The sequence below is a fragment of the Mixophyes fleayi genome, chromosome 5, assembly GCF_038048845.1.
Source record: "Mixophyes fleayi isolate aMixFle1 chromosome 5, aMixFle1.hap1, whole genome shotgun sequence".
NCBI classification, from domain to species: Eukaryota; Metazoa; Chordata; class Amphibia; order Anura; family Limnodynastidae; genus Mixophyes; species Mixophyes fleayi.
The window spans coordinates 246,506,870-246,534,172 of record NC_134406.1 but is presented as its reverse complement, the minus strand read 5'-3'; the positions used below and the strand labels follow the sequence as shown (position 1 = coordinate 246,534,172).

At 39.1% G+C, this 27,303-nt stretch overlaps 1 protein-coding gene and 1 long non-coding RNA gene across 5 annotated transcripts in view; one reads left to right on the top strand and one right to left on the bottom strand.

Annotated features, from left to right (window-relative positions):
- Positions 1-23,463, top strand: part of LOC142159169 (uncharacterized) — a 64,282-nt gene extending 40,819 nt beyond the window's left edge. The window contains exons 6-7 of one of the 4 annotated variants that reach the window (XR_012692916.1): positions 7,442-7,570; positions 22,400-23,463. This is a non-coding gene — a long non-coding RNA (uncharacterized LOC142159169). Of the gene's footprint in view, positions 1-1,949; positions 2,122-7,441; positions 7,571-8,866; positions 9,007-20,999; positions 21,064-22,399 lie in introns of those variants that run through there. The other 3 variants (XR_012692917.1, XR_012692914.1, XR_012692918.1) reach the window with 3 other exon arrangements.
- LOC142159168 (neural-cadherin-like) overlaps positions 1-27,303 on the bottom strand; it is a 66,779-nt gene that overhangs the window by 28,723 nt on the left and 10,753 nt on the right. The window contains exons 2-18 of the mRNA XM_075213824.1: positions 25,651-25,845; positions 22,728-22,953; positions 21,010-21,214; positions 19,579-19,690; positions 17,073-17,322; positions 15,688-15,830; positions 15,422-15,594; positions 14,924-15,092; positions 13,243-13,413; positions 12,890-13,062; positions 11,622-11,789; positions 10,649-10,898; positions 8,504-8,631; positions 7,501-7,687; positions 6,841-6,984; positions 4,800-5,083; positions 2,493-4,110 (exon numbers count right to left, since the gene is read on the bottom strand). Coding sequence (XP_075069925.1) covers positions 2,493-4,110; positions 4,800-5,083; positions 6,841-6,984; positions 7,501-7,687; positions 8,504-8,631; positions 10,649-10,898; positions 11,622-11,789; positions 12,890-13,062; positions 13,243-13,413; positions 14,924-15,092; positions 15,422-15,594; positions 15,688-15,830; positions 17,073-17,322; positions 19,579-19,690; positions 21,010-21,214; positions 22,728-22,953; positions 25,651-25,845 — 4,596 coding nt within the window. The remainder of the gene's footprint in view (positions 1-2,492; positions 4,111-4,799; positions 5,084-6,840; positions 6,985-7,500; positions 7,688-8,503; positions 8,632-10,648; positions 10,899-11,621; positions 11,790-12,889; positions 13,063-13,242; positions 13,414-14,923; positions 15,093-15,421; positions 15,595-15,687; positions 15,831-17,072; positions 17,323-19,578; positions 19,691-21,009; positions 21,215-22,727; positions 22,954-25,650; positions 25,846-27,303) is intronic.

Below are 27,303 nucleotides of genomic sequence, written 5' to 3'. Positions count from 1 at the left end.
TAGTAAGGGGTTATAGTAGTCATGACCATGAATGAATGCTTTAGTTGTGTCATTTGTGCCGAGAATAGGCTGCTAGGCATATTAAAAATTAATGGTTGAGCACGCTTGGCATCCCCTCTCACACAGAACTGTGTTATGTATTGTTGCATAGGAAGCATGTGTGCCAAAGTGGGTTCTTTAGGTACTACTAGATTCTCCATCATGCCCCCCTAGAAGAGCTATCTTCATCTGGACTTATTAGGGCACTGAAGCACACATAGGCACTGGAGAAAAGGTAACAGCTAAAGACTTTGCAGGATTTCGTCCACTAGCGGTCGACCATGTTAAGCCAGAAGTGCTGGTCAGCTGAGGAACCACTATTGTCCAAAAAGACAGTCATGGGTTAATTCATGAATGGGACATGGACTTAAGTGAGTTATCTATTCTAACCAAACAAATGGGTGCTCTTTGTTCTTCTCCAACTTCAGCCAGACTTCCCAGAGTCCCTTCTTTGCAGACTGCCTGATGCAACACAAGGACTTGGGGAGGCTACCCTCCATTATGCAGGTTCCCAATCCAGTGAGGAATTGTTGTCTGAGACCAGTCGCAACAACCATGGGAACTGGACCAGGCTTTATAGAGGAAGCCCAGCCGACTGGCCCATTTTCTGCTTTCTACTTCTGATAGGCTGACTATGAGTTACAACTTCTATTGGACTGGTTCAAGGTACCTGTTAGATATCCAAGTCTCATTGGACTATGCTGCTTTGTGAACCTGCCAACAGCAAGAGGACTTTGAGCCTGGTTCCATCCCGTTGTCAGAAGAGTGACCGTGACAGTGCTTCAGAGGAAACGTTTTGCCTAAATGATTCAGAACTCATGGAGATACCCTCAGCTAGCACATAAGGCAGCTTTTAGGCTGGAGTGGAAAGGGCATAAGAACTGAACATATACCCGGTATCCTGACATAATTAATCAAATAAAAGCAAATCCAGTTATTTTGTAGATGAAGGCGACATGATTTAACAAGGTATAGAATGTGTGGAATGAGATGATGTGTTTCATGTGCCAAAATTGCCACTGTCAATGCCGGGAGCAAGAGTGGAGAACAGTGGAAGGAGTTACTTGGTCTTAATAGATCATGTGGAGGAGAATTACGGTTTGTTTACATGAGTGTTTCTTAGTTTTTTTCCTCAATATTAAATTTGCATGTAAAATGTACTTGGGTTTTTTACCATTTTGGTGCATTTTGTAACCTGTGTTTGTCAATCTATTGCTTTTTATCTGCATCCACAACAAAGCAAACAGGATAATGTAGGTTTTTTATTTTTGCTTCTTTTTCCTAAAAATTGGCTATTTGTTTTTCACTTGATTTTTTGTTGGTTGCAAGATCACATTAAAGGTGGATAAAGGTCTGACATGATTTATCTTGATTTCAGATTTTTCATCACAAACAATTGCAATTTCAATAAGGATATGTAGACTGTAGTTAAGTACATCTCCAGCCAGACCGGCAATGCTACCGGAAGTCAGAGCCGACAGATTGTTGGTTTGCTTTTTATCTGCTTATGGTGACAATTTATTATGGAAATCATTTTTTTAAAACTCATTTTACATGTAAATAAAACATGCAAATGTAACTGAAATATGTTGTTTAAAATCAAATATAATTTTACTGTCTGTTTAATTGTAAAAGTAAAAGTTATTATATTTATTGCTGTAGGATTTACTTTCTCTTTAGTACTTTGGCAAGGCTGTTACTTATTGTCTATAATCCCCGGCTCTGCATCATGACACTTGTTCTTGTACAAAATGCTAATAAACAGCTCTGATGCAGCAGCTGTCAATTTTCAGAAGCGGCAACTCTTGCAGTAACCACTCCTTCTACCCATATATATCTATGATGGAAGAGCTTAAAATTATCCTAAATCTTATACATATTGTGATTGAGTTGACTCTATATAGCTTCAGATGCTGAACAGGAATCCTCTACCCTAGATTGATAAGCACCAAACAAGTGGTACAGTATAATTTTATTCTGGGCAAAGTTTTTCCTTGACCTAAATATCACAAATGTAGCTGTAGCTATCGTGAAGGAAGAAGAGAGCATAAAAGTTGCCCTGAACACTGTATGGCCTGATTCACAAAGGAAAGTAAAGCAAGAAAATGAGTAACTTTGAACCTTTGCAAAACCATGCTACAATGCAAGTGGTGCAAATGAGTTTATAATTTTGCACCAAAGTTAAATACTGGCTGTTTATTCATGTAGGACGCAAATACTTGATAGCTTTATTTTTAAACTGACATTTAAAGTTGATCTAGGACATGCTCTACCCAAATTATAAATCTGTCCTCACATTTTAAATTTACCTGCCAAGGTCCAAAGTTACTATTTTTTTTGCTTTACCTTATACATATACCTTACCTTAATGAATTAGGCTCTGTATGTGTCTAAATGAAGAGGTAATAAAAACTGAAATTCTATCGACAGATTCAAGTATTTAGATTTGTTACCCTTATACGTGTACACAGTACAATCCATGTGTCCAGATGAATGAGGATGATCATTTCTGTCTCCAATGAGGATCGTTAAGGTATTTGTTGATGTCATAGCAGGACTTCCACTGTCCGCAATTAAAATTGGTAAATAAAACACTTTATGCAATTCTCTGTCGAAGCTACGCAGTGCAGTGACCATCGCACTTCCGTTGTGAAAGTCTTTTAAACTGAAGTAACTGGTGCCCAGTGGATCGTTCAATAAATGGAAAGCAAACGGAGGGCCATTTGCTGTTGTATCATTGTCTTTAGCGTATAACAGTGTCGATGTTTTGTTTATTTGTATAATATGCGGATACTCTGTATTTTCCCAAATCATGGGACTATACTGAGCTTCAAATTCTGGAGCATTGTCATTGATATCTGCAAGACTGAAGAGGATGGTTGCACTTCCAGTGAGCGCTGGCTCACCCATGTCTGTAGCTAAAACCACCAGCTGGTGATGTGGAGATGTCTCCCTGTCTAATGGACTGAAGATCACAACATGGCCATCACCAACCACTGAGAATTGGCTACTGGGATCTGAAGAATTTAGAACGTGATAAGAGAACATTCCATTCAGTCCTGAATCTAAATCTATTGCAGATACCTGGACCACTGTCGTGCCAACGGGGACATCTTCTGACAATGGGGCAACCTCATAAAAATGTGGATAGAACATTGGAGCCTGATCATTCGAGTCTTGAACATGGATGATGCAGTAGGCAGTACTGAAGAAGTCCATGTCTTCTACTTTTATTGTCAAATTAAATGATCTTTCATAGGGTTTTTCATAGTCCATCCTTTTCCTAAGACGGATGATGCCACGTTTCTGAATTTTATCTGTCTCTATAAAGAATTTGCGGTCGTTGTCTCCTCCAATGATACTGAAAGTCATCATTGCATTTTCCCCTTCATCTCCGTCCCAGGCATGTAAAACGGCCACTTCGCTGTTAATGCCTGAACTTTCAGGAACAAAGGATGTATAAATCTTCTGTGTAAAAACTGGCGCATGGTCATTCACATCAGATACTAGGATGGTGGCAGTTCCGGTCCCAATAAGTCCTCCTCCGTCTTTTGCTTCTACAACAATCAAGTACCTGTCCTCTTTCTCTCTATCCAGACAACCCAGCATGGTATATATGGAACCAGTAGAGGGGTTAATTGCAAATAAATTAAGGTTTATCTCGTTTTGGACATTTTGGACAATTCTGTATGTCAAAACAGCATTCTTTCCAGATTTTGGGTCATCCAAGTCCACGGCTGTCATCTCCATCACTGTAGTATCAGCTGGGGAGTTCTCTGGGATGTACCCCATGAAGCACCCGTCAGAGGTGCACAGGAACATGGGTGGGTTGTCATTGACATCTTTAATATCAATGACCACATCGGCAAAGCCTGTCAACCCTTCCCCTTTCTCATCGGTAGCAAGGACAAGGAAGCGCCACCGGGAGCGCTGTTCTCGATCTAGCTTTCTCTGCACGTATATTTTTCCGTTGAGCTGGTCAATGATGAACTCGCTGTTGGCTCCTTGTCCATGCAGAGAATATTGGAGAGCAGTTTGGTCTGCTTCTTGATCAGGATCGGTAGCTGAAACCTACATAGAATGTAAAAAAACTGGTTAATAGTTTATTAGCAATAAGCAAATGTAGCAACTTTAGTGTATATACAGGAAATAACCTGGGGCCTGAATCCTTAAGGATCTTAACTTGAGAAACTTCTTATTTCAGTCTCCTGGACAAAACCATGTTACAATGCAAGGGGTGCAAATTAGTATTCTGTTTTGCACATAAGTTAAATACTGACTGTTTTTTCATGTAGCACACAAATATCAATTTTAAATGTCAGTGTACAAATAAGCTATCAAGTATTTGTGTGCTACATGAAAAAACAGACAGTATTTAACTTATGTGCAAAACAGAATACTCATTTGCACCCCTTGCATTGTAACATGGTTTTGTCCAGGAGACTGAAATAAGAAGTTTCTCAAGTTAAGATCCTTAATGAATCAGGCCCCTGGTCTTTAACAGTAAACTCTAGTTCAGAATAGTGAGTTTGATGATTGGTTCCTTAGTTTAGTATTAGACATAGATTTTGAACAGATGTTTCCGAATATATGTCTGTTGTTTTTGCTCATGCAGATACTTAATTATACTTTATGCTGTAATTAGTAGCCCAAGATTGTTAAGTCAGAGAAATCCTGGTCTTCACCCCCATTTTCTTTCTTTACCTTATCTTATTATTACCTTTTTTTGTTCTGTTTGTATTTATTATGTTGATGGTTACCTGTAATACAAGCACAGGAAGATCTGTCAGTTCCTCCAGAATAATGTCATGATATTCGCCCTGTGTGAAGACCGGGGCTTCGTCATTTAGGTTGATCACACTGATAACCACGAGAGTGTGGTTCTCCCACTTTCCATCGGAAGCCACCAGCCGGAGCTCAAACTGCACATCCTGCTCGTAGTTCAGACTCTGGGTAAGAAATATTCTCCCAATCTCAGGCTCCACATCAAATATCCCCTTGGCATTTCCACTGGTAATCTGGTATCTTAGTTTGGCATTGGCACCTGTACTGAAGAGCATTATATTCATCACAGATCTTTAACAACTTAAATATCATATAACATTGTTATAAAGAAGCATACCTTTAAATTTGCTGTGATTTTGGGAAGATAAAAGCTTAAAAAAAAATATGTGTGATATACAACAAAATACGGCACCTTGCAACTATGAAAAAAATCTCTGCTTATCTGAACAATAAATCCCATAAACTCACCCAAACCTTGAGACAATGGTATTACTACAACACCAACATTCCCCCACTTGTAGGCTTTCAAACCTTATCTGATAATTGAAATATATTCAATGTAATTTCCATTTGCTGAATTTGACAGTGTCTTTTTTCTTTTTCATTGAATTTAACTTTTTGGGGGGCTTATATGTACCCTGAGAGGTTGACCTCAATTCCCCGCCCCCTCTCCCTTCTTCCTTATTATCACATTTTATAATGTATTTTAATAATACATAGACATTATCTCGTTTGGGTTTTTATGATTCACGTCTATAAATTAACTTTGTTGGTAGCAATGATTGTGTTGCTTATTTTATGTGTAATTGTTACCTTCATGTATGTATAACATGCCTATGATGGATGTTTTTTGTTACATTAGGTCATTAAGAAAAATTGTGCGTGAGTATGAAGTATACTGCATGCAGTTTAGAAATTCTGATGGAAACTTGTGTTTACATCTCTGTAACTTGTTAATTTTTGATTGTAGAGATGCGTTGTAACTGTGAAGAAGCACTAAACTTCCAAGAACTATATAAGCACAACAATGTATATCTTGTTAATTGTGCGTGCGTGTGTTTAATAAGTTTTTTTTTTTTGACAAATGAACTTGATACTGGCCTAGATTTAAGCTTTAAGTTCCACTGCACACGCAAGCCAGCTTACACATACACACAACTAGGGAGACTAGCCTGGCAAGTGATTAACGCTTACCGTTCCGGGCCAGTATCACCTGGATCAGCTGAGTAACGTTCAGGCAATAAGTGCACAGTTTATCAGAGATGTCTCCTGCGTTAGGAAAGCTGACTCAGAATACCTCAGTCCACAAAATTTTCAATGGGCGCTGCGATCCGGAACAATTAATTAAACTCTGAAAAACCCGATAGTTAACGCTATCTAAGAATGTCGTTAGCAGCTGTAGCCTATAAGCCAATGTAGCCTATATGAATGTATCATCGGAGAAGGGTCTTCGGATCCCTCCCGGTAGGCTGGACTGAGCGCAAGTCCAAGTGTGCGAAGTTGAGAGAGGCTTATTCAAAAAGACGCACTGCTATAATAGCAAAAGTGGTTCCATAAAGTATTAGTTTATGGGGTGTGTATACTTATGCAACACATGTATTGTAGGTTTTTTTTCCACTTCTTTTTCTAAAATTTGTCTACTTGTATTTCATTCAAATTTTATTGGTTGCAAGGTCACATTAAAGGTAGAAAAGGTCTGACATGATGTATCTTGATTTCAGGCTTTACATCACAAACACCTGTAACCTCAGTAAGTGTGTAGACTCTATCCATTGTAGATCAGATATATGCATACATTACACCCAATGGTTTCTAGAGTTGTGCAGAGATTGCTGAGTTGATATTGTAGATATGATGAAGATTCCGTATAGCGGAATGCCCATCATGTGAATATGTCATGTGATCAGGAAATACTGTGCATTCTATTACCCATAATATATGTTATATGTGACTGAGACAATGTTTCCAATTGCTATAAAAGCTGTGAAATAAAACACACGAAAAAGTTTACTTTACCTTCATCTTCATCAATAGCACTTACAGTCATTACAACATAACCCACATCCTTATCCTCCTCCACACTGGCCTCATATCTCTGCTGTGGGAACACTGGAGTGTTGTCATTCACATCACTTACAAGAATCCTCACATAGGCTGTGTCTAAGGAGAAAACACATCATATTGACAGATATGTGACCACTGCTTGGGGATTACCTGTCCCGTTACGGACTACATCAATTTGCTCCCCCCCTCATTAATTTACAATGGAAACAGCCACTTTGTGGGTTGTACCATTTTTCAAGGGAATCATGTTACAGAGAAATTGTGACACCAACTGTATGTAGAAGACGGGCACTCTAATGCTGAAATCCTGTTCTAAGAAAGATTTGCCATTGACAATGTGTGTTGTGCTCACCACATCTGTCTGTCTGCCTGTACGCACTCAGAAAACAGCATCCGCCTTATTAAAATGGAGTTAATGTTGCAAGAGTATAAATTCACTCTACAGATAAACATGCTTTGAATGCTTGATTAAAGGCTTTTAATTTAATTTTGTCATAAACTGTAATGTGAAAGGATAATTCACTAATCTTTATTTATCAATATAATTATACAGACTTATGCTGTCCAGCCTCCTTGTAAATGCTGATTGTATGGGGAAGAGGCCATGCTAACCTGTGTTCGGATGTCCTTGCATTCCTGGGCGTGCGGATTCTGAGGAGTCCTGAGACTGGACCTCTATGAGGTAAGATACTTGTCTCTCCCTGTCGAATAAAACCGTTGTGTATATAACTCCTGTCTCAGGATTAATCGTAAAATGTCCATAGTCTTCATTAACATCTCTCAGTATCACATACTGAACCTGCACACAACAAAAAGTTATTTTATTGCATCAATGTAGACAAACTTATGAAAGTATTGTAGCTGCCCTTTATCTCAGTAAATTCAGTAGATTTTGTGTCAATTAATCAATATGTCTAAAATGCAGAAATCATCATCATCATCACCATTTATTTATATAGCGCCACTGATTCCGCAGCGCTGTACAGAGAACTCACTCACATCAGTCCCTGCCCCATTGGAGCTTACAGTCTAAATTACCTAACATACACACAGACAGACAGAGAGAGACTAGGTTCAATTTTGATAGCAGCCAATTAACCTACCAGTAAGTTTTTGGAGTGTGGGAGGAAACCGGAGCACCCGGAGGAAACCCACACAAACACGGGGAGAAAATACAAACTCCACACAGATAAGGCCATGGTCGGGAATTGAACTCATGACCCCAGCGCTGTGAGGCAGAAGTGCTAACCACTTAGCCACCGTATTAAGTAAATATCACTTAATTGACATGGGTCAGGACCAAACTTGTATGTCTCAGAACAATGTTCACTAATGCTATAAAGGGTTCCCAATAATTTATGTTGCCTCAAGCATTGTTCAGGAGTACAAGCCCCAAAAGATACTTTCTGCCTATAGGAAGTGTACAGTCTAATGGAGTGTTAAGAAGAGAGACTCACATATAAGAGACTCTCACATATAGATGTGCCTGCAACGTTCAACAATCTACTACAAGTTTTGTGAATAAATTCCATTTTAAATGACCCTGTATTAATGTTAAACCAGCAACTCACTTCTATAAAACAAATTTCTGTACATTGTAAGAACAGCTACAGACCTTTCCATGCAGGCCGGAGTCTTGATCCGTAGCTATAACTTGTGCTATTGATGAGCCAATCTCTGCTCCTTCCGGTAAAGTCACTTCATAGGTGGAAGATGTGAAGAATGGAACATTGTCATTTACATCTATAAAAGATAGATCGATAGATAGATTACATCTATAATGCCATGAGCAATTATACAAAACAGGATGATCTTTGCGACACTCACGCATTGACCAAGAGCCTAGGTGCAAATTTTGGTTGTGCCAACACTGTCTCTTGTGTATATCAAACCCTATGTCTGAAACAGTATAATGTTTTTTTTAACACTGTCTTTATTTAATGTTTTATATATTGCTTTATATCTTATTTATCCAAAGGAGACCTTTCAGTCAGCACTCTAATACAGTGAAGGGCAACAGGCGAGTCTAGGACCACATGTGGCCCTCCAAACATTCTCTGTGGCCCCCAGCTCCTTCCTGCTTTATTGTCCTGCTTTGGTTTGTTTGTTAAAGCTGCTAACATTTGTGTAAAATGCTGATCATATGTTATTACAGAGAGGTCTGTCTTTCTTTGATTTAATGTATTGTTTAAGCTTATTGCTGAGATTAATCATACTTGCCTACCTTTGGCAAGTTGTATCCGAGAAAGCGGCGTGTGTAGGGGGCGGGGCATGGTGAATTGCGTCATTTTGCCCCCCTCCCGTGTCAAATATGCCGTTTGTCGCGGGGGCAGGTCCAAAAGGATGCGATTCACCGCGAATCGCGTCATTTTAGCCCCGCAATTGCGGGATGCGGGAGATTTGCCAGCTCTTCCGGGAGTCCGTGAGAACGACCCGAATTTCGGGAGTCTCCTGGACATTCCGGGAGAGTTGGCAAGTATGAGATTAATGCGGCCCTTTTGAAGGTTAGAGGGACATCTATGCGGTTCCTGAAGTGTACCAGGTTTAGTATCGCTGCCCTAAAAGGTCTTTCCCATCGCCAGCACTGATAAATCTAATTAAACCTGGATCTATAGTAACTAACAAGTTATGTCCTATTAAATCCATTTCTCACTGATCTACTGGTGCTGCCTGGCAAGGGAGAGCTGAATTAACCATCCATTACTTCTGTCTGGGCTTACCTGCACATAGGCACTGCCTAATATAGCCAGGCACCAGACACCTGACACTAGGCTGCCAGGCTGTCACTGCCAGCAAAGTGCGACTCTGTGCTTACATGGCGTCCTGGCTTCTTCATAGATGTACACCTGCACTTTCTTCCCTTTTGTCTGACATCAGAACCACACATCAGGGTCACACCTGTGCTGCCTATCCTGATCTCTGTCCCTGACTACAATTGTGTACCGTGGGATTCTGAAGCAAGCATTTACGGAGGAGATGACTGTTTGCACCGGCTGAGAAGGAGATGAGCGGATTAGGTGCACATGTGCATCGCTTTGCAGAGCAGACCATATATGAGATTTCCTTTTGCAGCGCAAGATTTTTTAAATGAGTTGAAGGGCACCTTTTTAGGGGTGTTCTTTGCTAAGGAGCACATTGCCATTTCCACTCCACCACAAAGAATTTTGCACCAGCTCAGAGATTGCAGTCTTCAAATCTCAAACCATACTCTTAATATGACCAATTTTGAACCTCAGTGTTGAATTTTGGCAGTGAAGCTAATTCCTAAGTGCATGCAGAGCAACTTAATAAATAGCTGTGCACTATTTTAGGGGCAAAAACTGAAAAGTTTATTTTTAATAAAAAGGAGTTTTAACAAAGCAGTAGGAGGTTCTTCTTTAATTTGACGTTTACACTTCTGCACAATGCTCCTTCAGAAATTTTCGCCTCTACGCACACCTTCTGCACCCCTGAGCGTACCTTATAAATTTGGCTCACTATTGCTAATGAGAACCCCATCAAACAACAGTACAATGCCTTACTTTATCCGTACCTGTCCATAATTCTAAGCAATCCAGCCTATGAAGTTCTTGCCTAGAATATACTTGGTGCCCCTCAGTACACAAGGTATCTCTATTTGTAGGTCTATTACACTTACTGTATTAAGTGCATTTTGTTCTTCCTTGGCTTAAACAGGAACGATATTCTTTATATTTTTTACTACCTACCTCAGAAATTAACAAAGCGTTGGTGCTTTCTGTCCCACCATAGAGCCACTCACCTGTCACATTGACATAAACAGTTGTGAAAGATGCCAAAGGGACTGTGGCCACATTCTGGGCTCTGATCTTCAAGGTGAAGAACTTGGTCCCCTCATAATCCAGAGGTTCAGATACCAGTATGGATGCTGAGCCATCAGCTCTGTTAGGCTTCAGATAGAACCGAATAGGGTTATTTGCCTCTGGAATGAGCCCTTCTTCCATGTTGTACGTGACGCGTGGGTCGCCAAGCAGAGATATGGCTTTCACGGTCTACAAAACAGAAGAGATTGCATAAACATTATGAAGAATACAGACGCAAAATTCACTAGCAGTCAGTGACATCACAGAGATACAACGTTATGGTGGGGTCAATTGAGACAAGTGTGGATTATATTGAGCAGAAGCCAAATTGACAGGAATCCAGAATGGATCTAGAAGAAAGGCAGTGTCAGTCTCTTGTCAAGTCAACACTCAAGCATTTTGGAAACCAGTGGGTAAAAATGGACTCAGATGGGGATCTAGATTTAGAAAATGGTACAAATCAAGTTTGATTTGTAGAACCTGGATAATTATAGTCAGTTTGCAGGCAGGGGAATATGCCAGTGGAGACATATCTTGAATATAGAATATTTATTTTAGTGTGCGCAGCAGACTGAGTGCTCCGGAGATTTGACTGAATGGGATCAAGAAGGTGGGTGGTGAGATGAGCAGATGAGAGAAGGCAATCTTAATAATAATAATAATAATAATAATAATAATAATAATAATAATCTTCTTATTGACAGAACAGAAGGAGATAAGGCCTGGGGTTCAGAAGAATGTAATGTTCATAAGCTATTGGCAAAACACTTAGTAACTACTTATTAATGTATATGAAGACCACTTTATACTTCACTCAAAGACAACCAGTATCACATTCACCGATTCTACATAAACACAAGATTATGTCATTAGTAGGGAGTCATAGCAAACACCAGTCAGCTCACTACATACCACAATCTTTGAATCACGTGTAATGTTTTCAGGGATGGAGGCCCAATATCTTGCCTGTTCCCACTGTGGAGGCTGGTTGAGAACATTAGTGATGGTCACTATTAGTTCCACACTAGTGCTCCGGTTTCCTCCATCTGTGGCAATGATGTGCCGGGTTATACGAGAGGTCTAATAAAAATCAGAAAGTACAGAGCGGGTTAAACATTATTTATGGAGATATCTTTCTGGTTAACGATAATAAATACATAAAAAATAGCAAATGCAGACAAGGACATATAATTGTGCTACCAAGGATATATTCCTGATATGAAATGAACCAGATACGTTATAAATAATGAATTATAATTAACTTGAAATTGTCTTTCGGTTATTTTGAGGTGCACTACACTGTGGTGTGAGCGCCTACTGTAATCATTTTTGGGATGTATGAGGTTTGATGTGTGTGTGTGTGTGTGTGTGTGTAAAACCAAATTTAAAAAAATGTTAAGTGTGTTGGGGGAGGAATTAAAATGAGGGAATAGGTGTGTGTGCATGTATGTGTGTGTGTGAGGGGGGTATTAATATTATGTTTTGGCTGGCGGGGGCTATTACAGTTACGGGGCTTTTGAAGGCTATTAAACTACGTTGGGGTTGGTGGTATCTATAAATATATTGTAAGGGCTATTAATAAAATGTGGATCTGTAATAAATGGGGCCAGGCTAATTACTTAATGTTGGGTCCTATTGGGGGCAATAGCACCATATATATATATAATGTGAATGCAATTAATTTAATTTCCCGGTCAGTTGCTATTGATTCACTGTTGGGACTGCTTGGGGTGAAGATAGTTCATTCATTGTTCTGTTTTCTATGTCCTCTCTCTTTTCTCATGCATCACCCCACCTCATACCCATTTGACCCTGCCTACTAATAATTTGGGCCTACAACATGAGCCACCTTCACAATATTTTTCTGGGCCACTTTAGGTCCTTAATCCACCACTGTAGGCCACATCTACACTTTATTTCGTGGCAAAACTTTATTTTCAGCAATGCACAGGAAAAAAAACAAATACAAATGAAAGAGGAAACAAAGAGAAAAGTCTAACACAGTGAAAAGAGTGTTGGTCATGTACACAGTACTCTCACACATCCTTATACTCCCGTAATCCCTAGTGCCTCTTTCCTATAGACCAATCCCTACTCTGAAGCTTCTATACTGACTCCATGTAACCTTCAATACATCACCCTTATAAAGTAATGTAGAACATGGTAGAGGAAACTTTTACCTGGGATATGGGATAGTTGACATAAACCCATCCAGTGCTGGGGTGTATCTGGAAATATTCTGGGTGCTGTGCTAAAATTGTGTAGGTGATGGCGGCATTAACTCCTTGGTCATCATCAACAGCAGCGACACAAAGGAAACTTGTTCCAACCACTGTGTCCTCCCGCAGGAAATCTGGATTTCAAGAAAGACAACCAGTTATCTGAAAAAATATAAAGGAAACGCTTGGAGAAGATACAGGAGGATGTGCTGGAAGAGCTTAGTTCCTCTGCTAATAGCTGAAGATGCCTATGTCAGTAAAAGCAATACGGTCCTTCAATTTGCCAATCTGAAACTTGAGGTCCACTCACTTACATTGGTAACGACTGTTCTCAAATTTGGGGTCATTATCATTGACATCAGCAATAAAGATGGTTACTTGGCAGATGCCAATGAGGGGCTCCTGAGCTTGGTCCGTAGCGGTCACAGACATGGTGTACTCTCGTTGCTTCTCCCTGTCGAAGCTCTGAACCGTGGTGATCACACCTACAGACACAGAGAAATCATCATCATTTATTTATAAAGCACCAACATATTCCGTAGCGCTTTACAATTGGGGACAAACACAGTAAACTAATAAACAAACTGGGTAAAACAGACAAAGAGGTGAGAAGGCCCTGCTCGCAAGCTTACAATCTATGGGACAATGGGAGTTTGATACATGAGGTTAAGTCTACAATTTTGCATTTCGGTCCAGCCAGACTGCAAAGGTGAAAGTGACTCATAAGCTAAATGATCCTGTCACACAACAATGTTGGTCATGGGGTAGTTGTCTTGTGTGAAATTGTGTAACGGATGGTAATAGGGTAATGTAGTGAGGTTAAGAGGGTGGTTGAGGAATATTATAAGCTTGTCTGAAGAGGTGGGTTTTCAGAGAACGCTTGAAAGTTTGTAGACCAGAGGAGAGTCTTATTGTGCCAGGGAGAGAATTCCATAGAGTGGGTGCAGCCCGAAAAAAGTCCTGTAACCGGGAATGGGAGGATGTAATGAGGGTGGATGAGAGACGCAGATCTTCTACAGAACGGAGTTGCCGAGTTTTGAGACAAGAGAGGAGACGTATGTTGGTGCAGCTTTGTTGATGGCCTTGTAGGTCAGTAAAATTATTTTATATTGGATTATGTAGAAAACAGGCAACCAGTGTAGAGACATACAGAGTGATTCAGCAGAGGAATAACGATTTGCAAGGAAAATCAATTTTGCCGCTGCGTGCAAAATAGATTGTAGGGGTTTGAGTCTGTTTTGGGGAAGACCAGTAAAGAGGAAATTGCAATAGTCAGTGTGGGAGATGATAAGTGCATGAATTAAGGTTTTTGCAGTGTCTTGTGTGAGATATGTGCGAATTCTGGAAATGTTTTATAGATGTATATAACTTGTTAGCTGGGGAGATTTAAGAAGTCAAGCTAACAAGAAAAACTAGTATAAGTATAATGCATTTTATTCCTTGTGCAAATGACATAAAATAAAAATAGAGTTAAGAATCACAATTGACCAACATAAAATCATTGTCATTTCCCTTGCTACGCTTGGGAGTAAATGTATCAAGCTGAGAGTTTCCGCCAAGTTCGAAAAGTGGAGATATTGCCTATAGCAACCAATCAGATTCTAGTTATTATTTATTTAATACATTCTACAAAATGACAGCTAGAATTTGATTGGTTGCTATAGGCAACATTTCTGCTTTTCAAACCTGCCAGGAAACTCTCAGCTTGATACATTTACCCCCTGGTCTGATCAAGCCAAGGGTATATGTATTTTCACTCTTGCCCTGGTTTTCCCCCATATTTTCTTTTATTTATTTTACAGAACATTTAATTTATATGATTTGAAACATGTTTATCTACATAATGATTTACACAATCATGTTTCCTCATTTAAGTCAAGCAATACCTTGATATTCTTTTTCGTGTGACTATATATTAGCCAGATATACTGTAATTGTCATAAGAATTATTTTGTAGATACATTTTTAAGTCGAAGGAAGTCTACTTTCCAATACCTGTATTTGTATCAATGGTAAATGCTAGACTTGCTCCTTCTCGATGCATTATTCCATATTTCACTTCTCCATTCAAGCCGGTGTCTGCATCAATAGCTTCTACTTGTAGGACATAGGTGCCTGGAGGCTGGTTCTCCAAAACCCACGTGTTCTCGCTGTACTGGAGACACTATGGATAGGGAACTATGTCAGCTGCTGAAAATGGCTTTGGTTGGAAGCTGATCGGACGATCCAAGTGTCAGGAATAAGTATCTCACAAGATGGAGTTGGAGACGTTAATGGTGGGTAAAGAAGAATATTTATACATTTCTCATTGTTCTCTCCTTTAACTAGACAGTTGCATTGAGCCTTACTGGAGTTTGGCTGGGAGCGCTCTACACTATGGAAGCCAGGATTTATAATAAGTGTGGAGATCATTTTAAACATCACCTCATAATAGGTTTAACGAAACAAGTGATGTTTCTCCATGAATATGCAAAGCCGGCATGCTTAGCTCACCTCGCTGAAGATAGGCTTGTTGTTATTTACGTCGTTTACTCCCACAATCACTTGAGTAAAGCTGCTTAAAGATGAAGGTCCACCCGACGAATTATCATCCAATGCAGAGACATTTAATATATACTGAGCTTTCATCAACCTTGGCAGAGGTGTTCTACGGAGCTTTAAGATACCTTCAGGGTGAATTAATAAAAAGTGTTATAAATATTAATGGTTTCAAGTGATATTTATTTTTTGTTTTATTCAGGACCTGTCCAGGTCTTTACCTTTCTGTCTGTCCAGCTCAAAGTTTCCCTCTTCATTCCCTTCCACAATGAAGTATGAGACCCCGTCCCCATCAGGATCTTTGGCGTAGACGGTCGCCACCAAGGTGTTTGGTCCAGCATCTTCTGACAGGAAAGTGTTATATCTAGAAATGATGACAAAAACCAGTCCATGTGATTATCTTTTATATCATGTTTAGTAAGTTAGACAAATGTAAGGTCACTCTGAACATTAGGGGGTATATTTACTAAACTGCGGGTTTGAAAAAGTGGAGATGTTGCCTATAGCAACCAATCAGATTCTAGCTGTCATTTTGTAGAATGTACTAAGAATCTGATTGGTTGCTATAGGCAACACCTGCACTTTTTCAAACCCGCAGTTTAGTAAATATACCCCTAGATCTCTTTTCACTTCAGGGACACCCTACTATTAACACTTGCTATTCATATGGTTTAGGTGTTGCCAAGTGCCAAATGTCTGTAGTTTTACTGTAACTTAAGTCCCATACACACATGTTAACACAATACCATTCTTATCTTCTGTGAATTTTATGGACAACAAGTGCCAGGCGTCTAGCAACAAGTGCCAGGCGTCTAGTAACAAGTGCCAGGCGTCTAGAAACAAGTGCCAGGTGTCTAGTAACAAGTGCCAGGCGTCTAGAAACAAGTGCTAGGCACAGTGGCACTGTGGTTGTTGTCTCACAGCACTGATGTTGTAGGTTCTACTCTGACCACAGCACTATCTGTGTGAAATTTATACGTTCTCCTCGGGTTCCCCGGCACTCCAAAAACATGCTGGTAGATCAGTGTGTGTTGGTGTGGTAGAGAATTTAGACAGTAAGCTCCATAGGGCAGGGAGAGATGTGAATGATTAAACATTCTTTGTGAAACACTGCATAATTACGTGGTACTGTATCAAATAAGGTGATTAATAATTCAAGAAATCATTTATCCTGATTCAAACTAATGTACCAAATTAATTTTTTTCCCTTTTTTTTTTTTACAAAACAGCGGAGGGGCAGGGTGAGAAATGATTAAGCCTGCAGATATTTTAATATAACTGTGTTATTCTGAGGGTATGATGATTGCGGGTAAATGTTATCAGATTTGTTCTGTGAATACATATGAAACATTGAAATGGACAAAATCTGACAAATTAAAAAAGATAATGAATCATTTTGCTCTCCTTTAATTTCCGCTTGTTATTGTAACTTGAAAGCTCTGAGTAGTGGTTAACGAGTAATTGTCAAAGAACGGCCTCAGCGACTAATGCCATTTGTTTATGTTGAGTTTAAATTATGTCAAATTATAGTAATAAAGCTGGTTTGACCATTCTACTCTAACGTCACACAATGGGTGTCTATGTCTTGTTATATTAATGTTCTTACACAGTTTGGGAGAAAATCGGGGCTTCGTCGTTGATATTGGCCATGCGTAAGCGCACAGACGCTGTTCCTGTACGAGGGAAGTTTCCTTTGTCCACAGCTACTACCACAAACTCATACATGTGGTTGGCTCGCTCGTAATTGAGTCTCTGGCTGGAATGAATGACTCCTTGTGATGTGATGGAGAATTCCGAGCTTTGGGTGAAGTAGGAAATCTCTGCGTTGGTTCCGGAGTCACAGTCCTGTGCGGTAACTAATATACAAAACACCATGACTACAATAGGCATAGACATACACAGACGTCTGCAGAAACCCACGGCAACCAATCAAATAGTTGCTTTCATTGTTTTTCTTACTAGATGAGAGCTAATTGCTAATTGGCTGCTTTGGATTATTGCAAACTTGTACTTTGTGAATAAATATATCAATAATGAATGATCATTATACTAAAAAATCAATTATATAAAGAACTGGGGTGTTTTGTAGATGTTTACTTGTTGAAAAAAAATGGGATAATCCTTTAGATTCTTAGCTTAAAACATATCATTTAGTAAAAACTAAGCAAGTATCTTACAATTTCCCAACATAGTTTGGCTACTGGGTCACTGTTCATTGGAGTTATTTATTTCTTTTGTAAAGACACACAAAATGCACCCATTATTACAGGGTGGTGCAGTTGGGCGGAGACTGTTCCTTGCTAGGTGTGAAGTAGGTGCTCACATGGCCTAGTTTAACCATTAAGTAGAAAAACAAGTTTTCATTTTGCCTAAAGAGATTTTAAATGAGTTGAGGGAGATGGAGAACACATATTTACAGAGGCCTACCAGGGGCAAACGCAGGATTTGTAGAGGGGGGTCTCCACACTACGCCGCCAGTGGGCATGACCAACATGCATGGGGGCATAGCTATAATTTTAGACAGTGTTTGGCTGCTCTCCAACTCCTCCTATCCCCATAATATACATGGGCAATGCACGCAGCTCTCCCTTTTCAAGCAGAGCCGCGTGAAGCTGGGGCAGGGTCCAGCCACCTCAATTATACAGTGCCTCAGGCTCAGGTGCCCCCCTCCCCCCCTCGGTTTGCCTATGCCTACCCTAGCTTTCCTTCCCATAACAGAACCTGAATTCTCCGGCTGGTTGAAGGTGTCGTGCACCCAACCTGATCCCTATGTGGGACACATTTTGCATAGTACAGTTACACTTTTGCGGAAAAGCTTATTTTAGTAAAATCCTTAAAGCTCAAAAAAGTCACACATGTAATATGGACGGTGCCAATGTCCACTCACTCTCATCATTTATTTAAACCATTCGATTAAAACTGAGAAGTATTTTAGGAGAAAAAAAGGAAAAGATGAAAGTAATGAAGGAAGTGGTCCTAACGTGACAGTAGGTTGGGCTTTGACGTGACTTTTGCCGTTTCCACCAAGAGTGTTGCCAAAGACCTTTAAATTCACTAGTTCTACTAATATAGGCGTACTTGCACAAATAATGTGTGATGCATGTTTCGCAGTCCATACCAGAAGCTGGGTACACACTACACAGTTTTCATCCAATAATCGGCTAAATTAGCCGACATACGACCGCTCGTTCAAAAGTCGGGTCGGTGTGTGTAGTGACACGATGGTCGAAAGTCTGCCCAAATGGACGATTGTCGTCTCATTTGGTTGGTCGTACCGTTTAATATTTTCGTTCCAATCTCGTTTCCGTTGTGTAGTGTGTATTAACTTCCGACCGATCCACAACAGTGAGTACGAAATTACAGTCATTGCTCACGAAAACATGGCTGTAAAAAGTCGCTAAAGGGACGTCCGCTCTTCCCTTTATCATCCTAAACAAGGCTAGTGTGTATGCAGTCCATGGATCGAGCGATCGGAACATCGATCGCATGTAAAGTCGCTCTGCATAAAAAGTTGGTTGAAATTTCTGTAGTGTGTGCGCAGCTTGAGACTGACTTTTCCTTATCTATAAATGAACATTTATGAACAAACTAGTAAAACCAATATATTACTTAAAAACTTTCAGATACATATGATCAATAAAATTAATAAAAGGGATTGTACGCTTGACCTTCTGTACGCATTGACCTGTGCTTCACAGGGATTGGCTGCAGAGCTTTAAAAACTGGTCGTGAACCACTTAACAATCGTATGTTCCTCTCTGCGATACTGAACGTATCCTCCCGGTTTCAAAGCTCAGCCTTCAATCCTTGTAAAAAGTAAGGATTACAATTTAAAGGTATTTAACATGAGTCATTGACAACACTACAATTTGGAAATGACAAATAATGAGTTCTGTGAAACTTATATTTTTTCGACATGTCTTTATTTGGCATTTTTTGCTTCCACTAATACCTATCCCTGTAAATATTTAAAAACAAGAAGAAAGAGCTACTTTACAGAGAATGCAGCAGACATTGCAAATACTTTAAAAAATAGAATGGATCTTTAAGAATTTGTACATACGACAAGGGTAGGAAGAGCCAATCTATACACAGAAAATAAAAGTCAATACCTTGTAACAAGGATGTGCCCACAGAGATATTCTCTAAAATATTGTCTTGGATGTAAATAGACCTTAGAAACTCAGGAGAGCAGTCATTATCATCAGTGATGTGAATCATGACCTGAAAAATTAAATAATTAAGTAATGGGAGACAATTAAAAAAATGACAATGTGCAAAAACTCACAAAAAACAATTATACATTTCTTGTCATTGTCTGCTACTAGCACAAAAAAACCCAAATTGTTTGCTACTGATTATTGCAAAGTTTTCTTTTGAACTTTTGTTAGCAATTAACCCCCAAATGAATGATGTTGCACAAGAATTGGCTTGTATTTATGTATTGTTGTTGGCTCCGCTGTCAGATAATTAATTAGCTAGTTGCACACTGGTAACTAGATTAATTAGACTTAGCTTATTACACAACACCTCTGCAGAAGCCGTGGATTGTGATGAAACGTGCAAGGTGTTTAATGGCTACTACTACAAATGACGGTTTCATTAAAGCACGTCTGGAGGGGTGAGTTACTTGAGATATACAGTATATCTGTTACAACTCTATCTCTGAAAATGATTGGCGCTTGTAATCCAAGAGGTCTTATATATTACTATTTCATTCCAGATTGCTATATTAGTACATATGAGACACAGAAGATCCTCAGCAGTTTCATGTGGTTTATAAATAAATACATTTTTATTTAAATTTATAAATAAATAAAATAAAAAACACAGTTACTTCAGCTGGATCACTCCAAACCGCTTTAATTTAAACCGTTTTACTATAAGGATTTCACGTGTTTTAAAACCCTTAATGATAAGGATTATATAATTATTACATTTTCTTATATGTTTATAGTTTTTAAAAGCAGTAATTTGATATTTGTTATACCTTTGTTTTAGAACAGATGTTTTGTTAAATGCGTGCACTGATCCACGCATGCACTGATTTTAACGTTACAATAAATTCTAATTGTTTTTAACAAGCCAATTTTAAATTTTGCTTTCATACAGCAAATCTGAAATAAATTAACATAAACTCCTTATTAACATTTAAATTCTCACTACATATTGTGGAATACTTAGCACTGTTTGTTGTTGGTGATTCTCCGTAATGTTTTTCATAATATGTTGGCGCCATATGAACAAAGGATAATAATATTATTATTAATAATAATAATAAATAATAATAATATGTGATTTTTAAAAAATCTTTCAATATTTATAACTGTTGCTGGTTTGTGTTGTGATTTGTTTGCAGTATTACAGAATAAATCTTTCTGAGCATACAGTTTGTGTGTCTTTTTGCTACTGTTATTTAATGGAAGTGAAGCTAAGTATAGAACGATGCTTCAAACACAGACAATAGATTTCCTGAACGTTTTTCTTTGTTTTTTCTATGTCTCAAGCACTGATAGTTCCCATTCATTTGCAGGGACCTGTACCTCGGTGACGCTGCTAAATCCACTCTCGGCCTCCAGAGCCTTCACCAGCAAATGATAAATGTGATGATCAGTCTCGTAATCCACAGCATGTGTCAGGCTCAGCTCTCCGCTTTTCTGGTTAATGGTGAACAGGCCACTGGGATTCATCAGTAAGGTATAAATGAGCGGTTTTCCCTGGAAGGACACAGCTTCTACAACTGCTATCCTACAGGGAGAAAAGGACAATAGTGAAGCTGGTGTCTCCCTTTATACATTACTCATTTCCCTGCTCATGATAATAAAATAAGAGGGAGGGGCTGTAGAACAAACAGGTGAGCGAGTGCACAAGAATTATTTATTATACAAAAGATTGGCAAAAAGTGGATAGCTTGTAGTATATAACTGAATGGGGGGGGGGGGGGGTTTGCACAGTGGCTCAGTGGTTAGCACTTCTGCCTCACAGCACTGGTGGCGTGAGTTCGATTCCCGACCATGGCCTTATCTGTGTGGAGAGTGTATGTTCTCTCTGTGTTTGCGTGGGTTTCCTACGGGTGCTCCGATTTCTTCTCACACTCCAAAAACATACTGGTAGGTTAATTGACTGCTGACAAAATCAATCCTAATCTTTGTGTGTATGTTAGGAAATTTAGACTGTGAGCTCCAATGGGGCAGGGATGAACGTGAATGACAAATATTCTCTGTACAGCGCTGCGTAATTGGTGACGCTATATAAATAAATGGTGATGATGATAAATCAGGAACGCCTTCATTCTCAATTGCCACCGTGAAGTTCATTAGAACATCTGACCCCCCCCCTAATTACTTGTGTATACAAGCAGGTGTATTATTGCAGATGGACTGCATTTCATATGCAACCCTATCTGGCAAGTTTAGTTCAATAAGCAACGATGTTCTCATCTTGTACTTTTGATGTTCTCATCCTACTATCTACACCATCTTGTCACACTAAGTGGTGCATGGTCACATGAACCTAACCACTGTTGTGGAGAAACAGGCGCATGACCCCACAAAGCAGGAAAAAACAATACTTCATGTTGTGGATTCTTGCAGAGCACATTACAAGAAGGGAAAAGACTATCCTGATGTGCCTATAGCAGTAACACACACAGGTAGAATAAAACATTAGATGTGTTAATACTACTTTGATTTTTGCCAGGGGCCTAACGTGAATATAACACTTGTATACAGCATTGGTTCAGATGGGCTGTTTAGATTAGAATCTGTAGAACATGTCATTGAACAGCTGTACACCATCCACAACAATAACTTATATTGTATTTACTCTGAAATCCAATGCCTTAGTATTATTACCAGTAGCAATAAGTGCTGCCTAGGAGGACAGGATTTGTGATTTACGTGTAAATTAAGTAATTTTTATTTCTCCATGTAGTCATAGATCCATATTTCTACAGCCACCTGGAAATGTCGTGATTAAATTATGACTTGAAACTAACTTCAATCATCAGAACGTGGATGTGTGTTTTACAGAATGTTGAAGTCCGCAGCTGTCAGCTACACCTCTTGGTTTGAAGCAGATGGAGTTTCTAAATAGGGAGATGTATTGTGGTGCAACGGAGGGGACAGGTCCACTAGGCACAAACATAATAAACGTTACAGCCTCCCAAAACGACTGATAGTCTAATAATGTAGCCATTGATATGGAATATATGATCTTACTACAAAGCTGTGATGTGATTATAAGTGAGGTCTGTACTTACTTCTCCCCAATGTCGGTGCTTTCTGGGACAAGCAGACTGTAGGACATATTGGTAAACTGCGGAGGCCGTAATCCAACCAGGATAGAGATGGACGCATGGGGGCTCTTTTTTCCATGTCTGTCAATAGCCTGCACGGTGAGAGCATATTCCTTATTCCACGTCAATGGTAAGCCTGTCGTACTGATCACACCGGTGTCCTTATTGACCTGAAACCGCTGGTCAGCACCTTAAACCAATGTAACACGTTAGAATGACCACTGTGCTCCATATATAAATTACATAATATATAAAGTGAGTGAAGCTTTCACCAAAACCACAAATATGTTATCTAACAGGACTTCAAAATCCATTTCCTAACCCATGGGGAATGTATGTAGAGCTCCACGGCCTTACTGCCTTACAGTATGACAGCGGGGGGAACAGTGATTTCACTCTTCTGCATGTCTCTGGTGACATCAGCATCTTCATCTGTTCCTGCTTCCTACTCTGTCACATCAAGAAATATTTTCTGTAATAAATGTTACGTGTATCCAGGGGCGTAAAAACTAGTGGGTCAGAGGGGGCACTTGCCCCCCCATAATTTCTGTTGGGTGGGCAAAGACTGTGTTTTGATCCCCCATGAACTTCTACACAAAAGTCTTCATGCTACTTTCTGAAGTCATAGTATCTGTTCTAAACGTGTGAAACTTTTTTAAATGACAGATTGTCTTAGTATAACTACCAAATGTTATTTAGTATAGATTTAATAACGATTGATTGATTTGTTTATTTAAAAAACTCTAAAGGCTAGATTTACTAAGCTGCGGGTTTGAAAAAGTAGAGATGTTGCCTATAGCAACCAATAAGATTCTAGCTTTCATTTATTTAGTACCTTCTACAAAATGACAGCTAGAATCTGATTGGTTGCTATAGGCAACATCCCCACTTTTTCAAACCCGCAGCTTAGTAAATCTAGCCCTAAGTGTTGCGTTCATAAACATTTAATAAATAACCTGTATTGATGATGAACAACTTTTCACTTTACTTTTACTCTGAATTTCGTGTTCTGCGTCCAGTAACAAACATGAGATATAGCTACTTAAATCTATAGCACGTACCATAACCAGTGAGGCAGTGACTATAGTTTTAAAAATAGTCCCAATCAAATGAGATTAGGTTGTCAAAGAAATATAAATAAAAATTAGATTAATGACTATGAAAAATGTAACTTTTTAAGATGAACAATTAATTTTATCTAACGTTCTAAAAGCTGTTGTATTAATTGGTAATTAATATTAATATTTATTTAATAATGTATAAATCATTTTTGTGCCAAGCCCTGAAACACTGACAAAAATTAACATAGAGTTGTGAGTCTTTGTATATCTACAGTCACTGTTATAACTGTCGTAAAACGAGATACCAAATGAAAGAAAAAGGGACTCCAAGCCCTATTGTAGTTATTGGCCTTTTGCCCCCGACAAAAATTATCGTTCTTACGCCCCTGGGTGTATCTAAGGTGCAGGCGGAGTTGAGCAGCTCAGCTAGGAGTATAAATAGGTAGAAATGTGAGCAGTTCTTATATGAAATAAATTATCTTAATGCCCTATTGCTATTTTGGTCAGAGGAACATCTTTGTTAGGGTGAAATGTGCTCTCTTTATCATACAATTTTTTTGCAAATGATACTAATGAACAACAATGTCTATTGAGTACAGTATTAGGTCAGTTCAAAAATCAAAAGCCTAATGCTATACACCAGGGCTAAGCATCTTGTAGAACTATAAGTCCCAAAATGCCCTGCTAGTTAATCTCAAATAAAGCTCTCTCAGGACCTTTCCTTTTTCAAGTCATTAGGAGCAAAGTCAATTGCATGCAAACAAAATAAAAAAAATCCTCTGCCTGGCAGGGCATGCTGGTACTTGTAGTTTCACAATCGCTGACATCTGCAGGTTGTCTACTTCTGCTCTAACAGTTACATTTCAAGCCTTAGTGTGCAGGGTTTGTTCTGGTTTGTACTATTTAATGTTTATAATCCTCCGTCAAGTTGTACAGGGCTAAGAAACATATCGGTGCTTTATAAATCCTGGATAATAGTTAATAATAATAATTATTAATAAGTGAATGTATTTCTTGTGCATAGTCTTGTGCAACTTTTACTGAATACGCTGCGTTATCTCTGACTTCCTATTATGCTTTTCAAACATGTTTTTATATCATCAAGCAGAGTTATTTATTTTCACTGCTGTCTCTGGATTCCATTGTGTTCAATGCAGAGGACTTGATGCAGGCAGGAAAATTATGTACAAGTCATCTGGGGCCTGATTCATTAAGGATCTTAACTTGAGAAACTTCTTATTTTCAGTCTCCTGGACAAAACCATGTTAAAATGCAAGGGGTGCAAATTAGTATTCTGTTTTGCACATAAGTTAAATACTGACTGTTTTTTCATGTAGCACACAAATACTTGATAGCTTATTTGTACACTGAAATTTAAAGTTGATATTTGTGTGCTACATGAAAAAACAGTCAGTATTTAACTTATGTGCAAAACAAAATACTAATTTGCACCCCTTGCATTGTAACATGGTTTTGTCCAGAAGACTGAAATAAGAAGTTTCTGAAGTTAAGATCCTTAATGAATCAGGCCCCTGGACTTTAAGAATAATAATGTCAGTTTAAATATATATAACATATTAATATTTTAGTTCTTAAAGTAAATGTAATATAAAGAAGAAAAGTATAGCTAGCAGTGGTGGAAGTGGGCTGGTATATGGTGGTAAGCCATATGCCTCTTCTCCCACTGCTTTGATGGTAAAACTATCAAACTCCATTCACTTACATTTTTCATACCGCCGCTTCTACATTTCCACTTCGACCACTGATAGCAAGTTTAATAACTGCGCATGCCTCAATTATCAATATTTTAAGAAGACTCCATTCACCTTCCATGAGGTAGTAAGATATGCTACCCCCCGAGCTCTCTTCATTGTAGTAATGGGCCAGCAGCTGGTAGACAAAAGTGCCTTTTGGTGTTTCAGGGTCCACACAAGCCAGGTACGGGAATGGGTACATGGTCCACTCCAAGCTCTCCTCTCTGGGAACAACGATTGTTATGTGGCACAAGTACCAGTCGCTGTCTGCAAATATACAAGTGTAGATATCAAGAAGGGAACAGGTAAGATGTAACATCCATATCATATTAACTGTTCTGGAATGAAGTCTGTGTCTGTGGTGATAGTCCTGGATGCAGTGGGTTAAGTGAGCGAAGTTTATGACTTAAAAGACACAACTTACTCTACAAAGTATCAACTAACATAGTTATATCAGCACTCGGATGTCTGGTCAATGCCAAGAGGAACATCCATGGAAAGGTGGTAACTTATGAGGAACTTTAATTACATAGAAAACTTTATTCACCATATAAGAAAAATATAACAGGCTATGCCAACCGGTTCTGGTGGTGTGTCGTTTTATTACCATGACTATGGACAATGTCACACAGTCAAAAGCAATCATCACAGTTATTCCCTGAGCAGTTCTTTAAGTTAGAGATGTTCACTGACCCCCGTGAACTGGTTTTGGACAAGTGAGTGACAACTCTGAGATATACTGTGATGCACTGTGTATTATGTTTCCAACCTGCAAAGGGATTAAAGTACTGTGAATGCAATGTGAGATGGTCTGGCACCCATATAATCCATATTTGTGTATGTACTGCACTACTACATTTGTGTCACCTCAAGATTCAAAATTGATTATGTTTATGTGCATGGGGCACTTAATGCCCTCAGAGCCTGAGACAAAGGGAGAAACAGCTTAGCTGACCGGAGTAAATCCAGGGCCAGGAGTAGGTGACCTCCCCAATACTAAACCACCTGCGCCTCGTCACCTCAGTCTAAAAGGTGTTACATCAGGAATACTTATAATACCACACAATAGCTACTTCCACTGAGTGTAGGTAGCAGGTGCACATTAACAAATATTCTCAATATGTGTAATCTCCATTCTTGCTGTAAATAATGCGGATGAGCAGATTGGGCCTGAGAAGATGCAGATACGCACAGAAACTAAGATAAACCTGCTAAGGCTGTATCAATGGCGGGTACATTAGGGCTGGTGCAAATACACTCTGATGATGAGTATAGTTGCTCGCACTAGCTAGCTGCTTCTGATTGCAAATTCACCTCTAAAGATAATAGGAGTTTTCTACATAAACCGTGCCTATATTATAGGATTTTGTGGGAGTATTTTAAAAAAATATATATTTTCATTTGTACGATTGAAGTAGTATTATATCTGTTGTATGACATCAGACTTAATAGTGAAGTTGTTTTTGGATATCAAATTTTTTATTTAACAATCTTTTGTGCTTATGGCTAATGACACGTGGGTGTATGCGTATGTGGGTGTATATTTGCCTGATGTAAACCAATACATGCCAACTTTTAAGATTTCTAATATCTCAGTCATGTGACAAGGGGTAGGATGGGAGCGTGGTGACATCGTTGCATCACCATAGCCCCGCCCTCACTATAAAATGCCGAAATTCACGGCATTTAATAGCGGGGGCAGGGCTTAATGGTGCGATTAAGCCC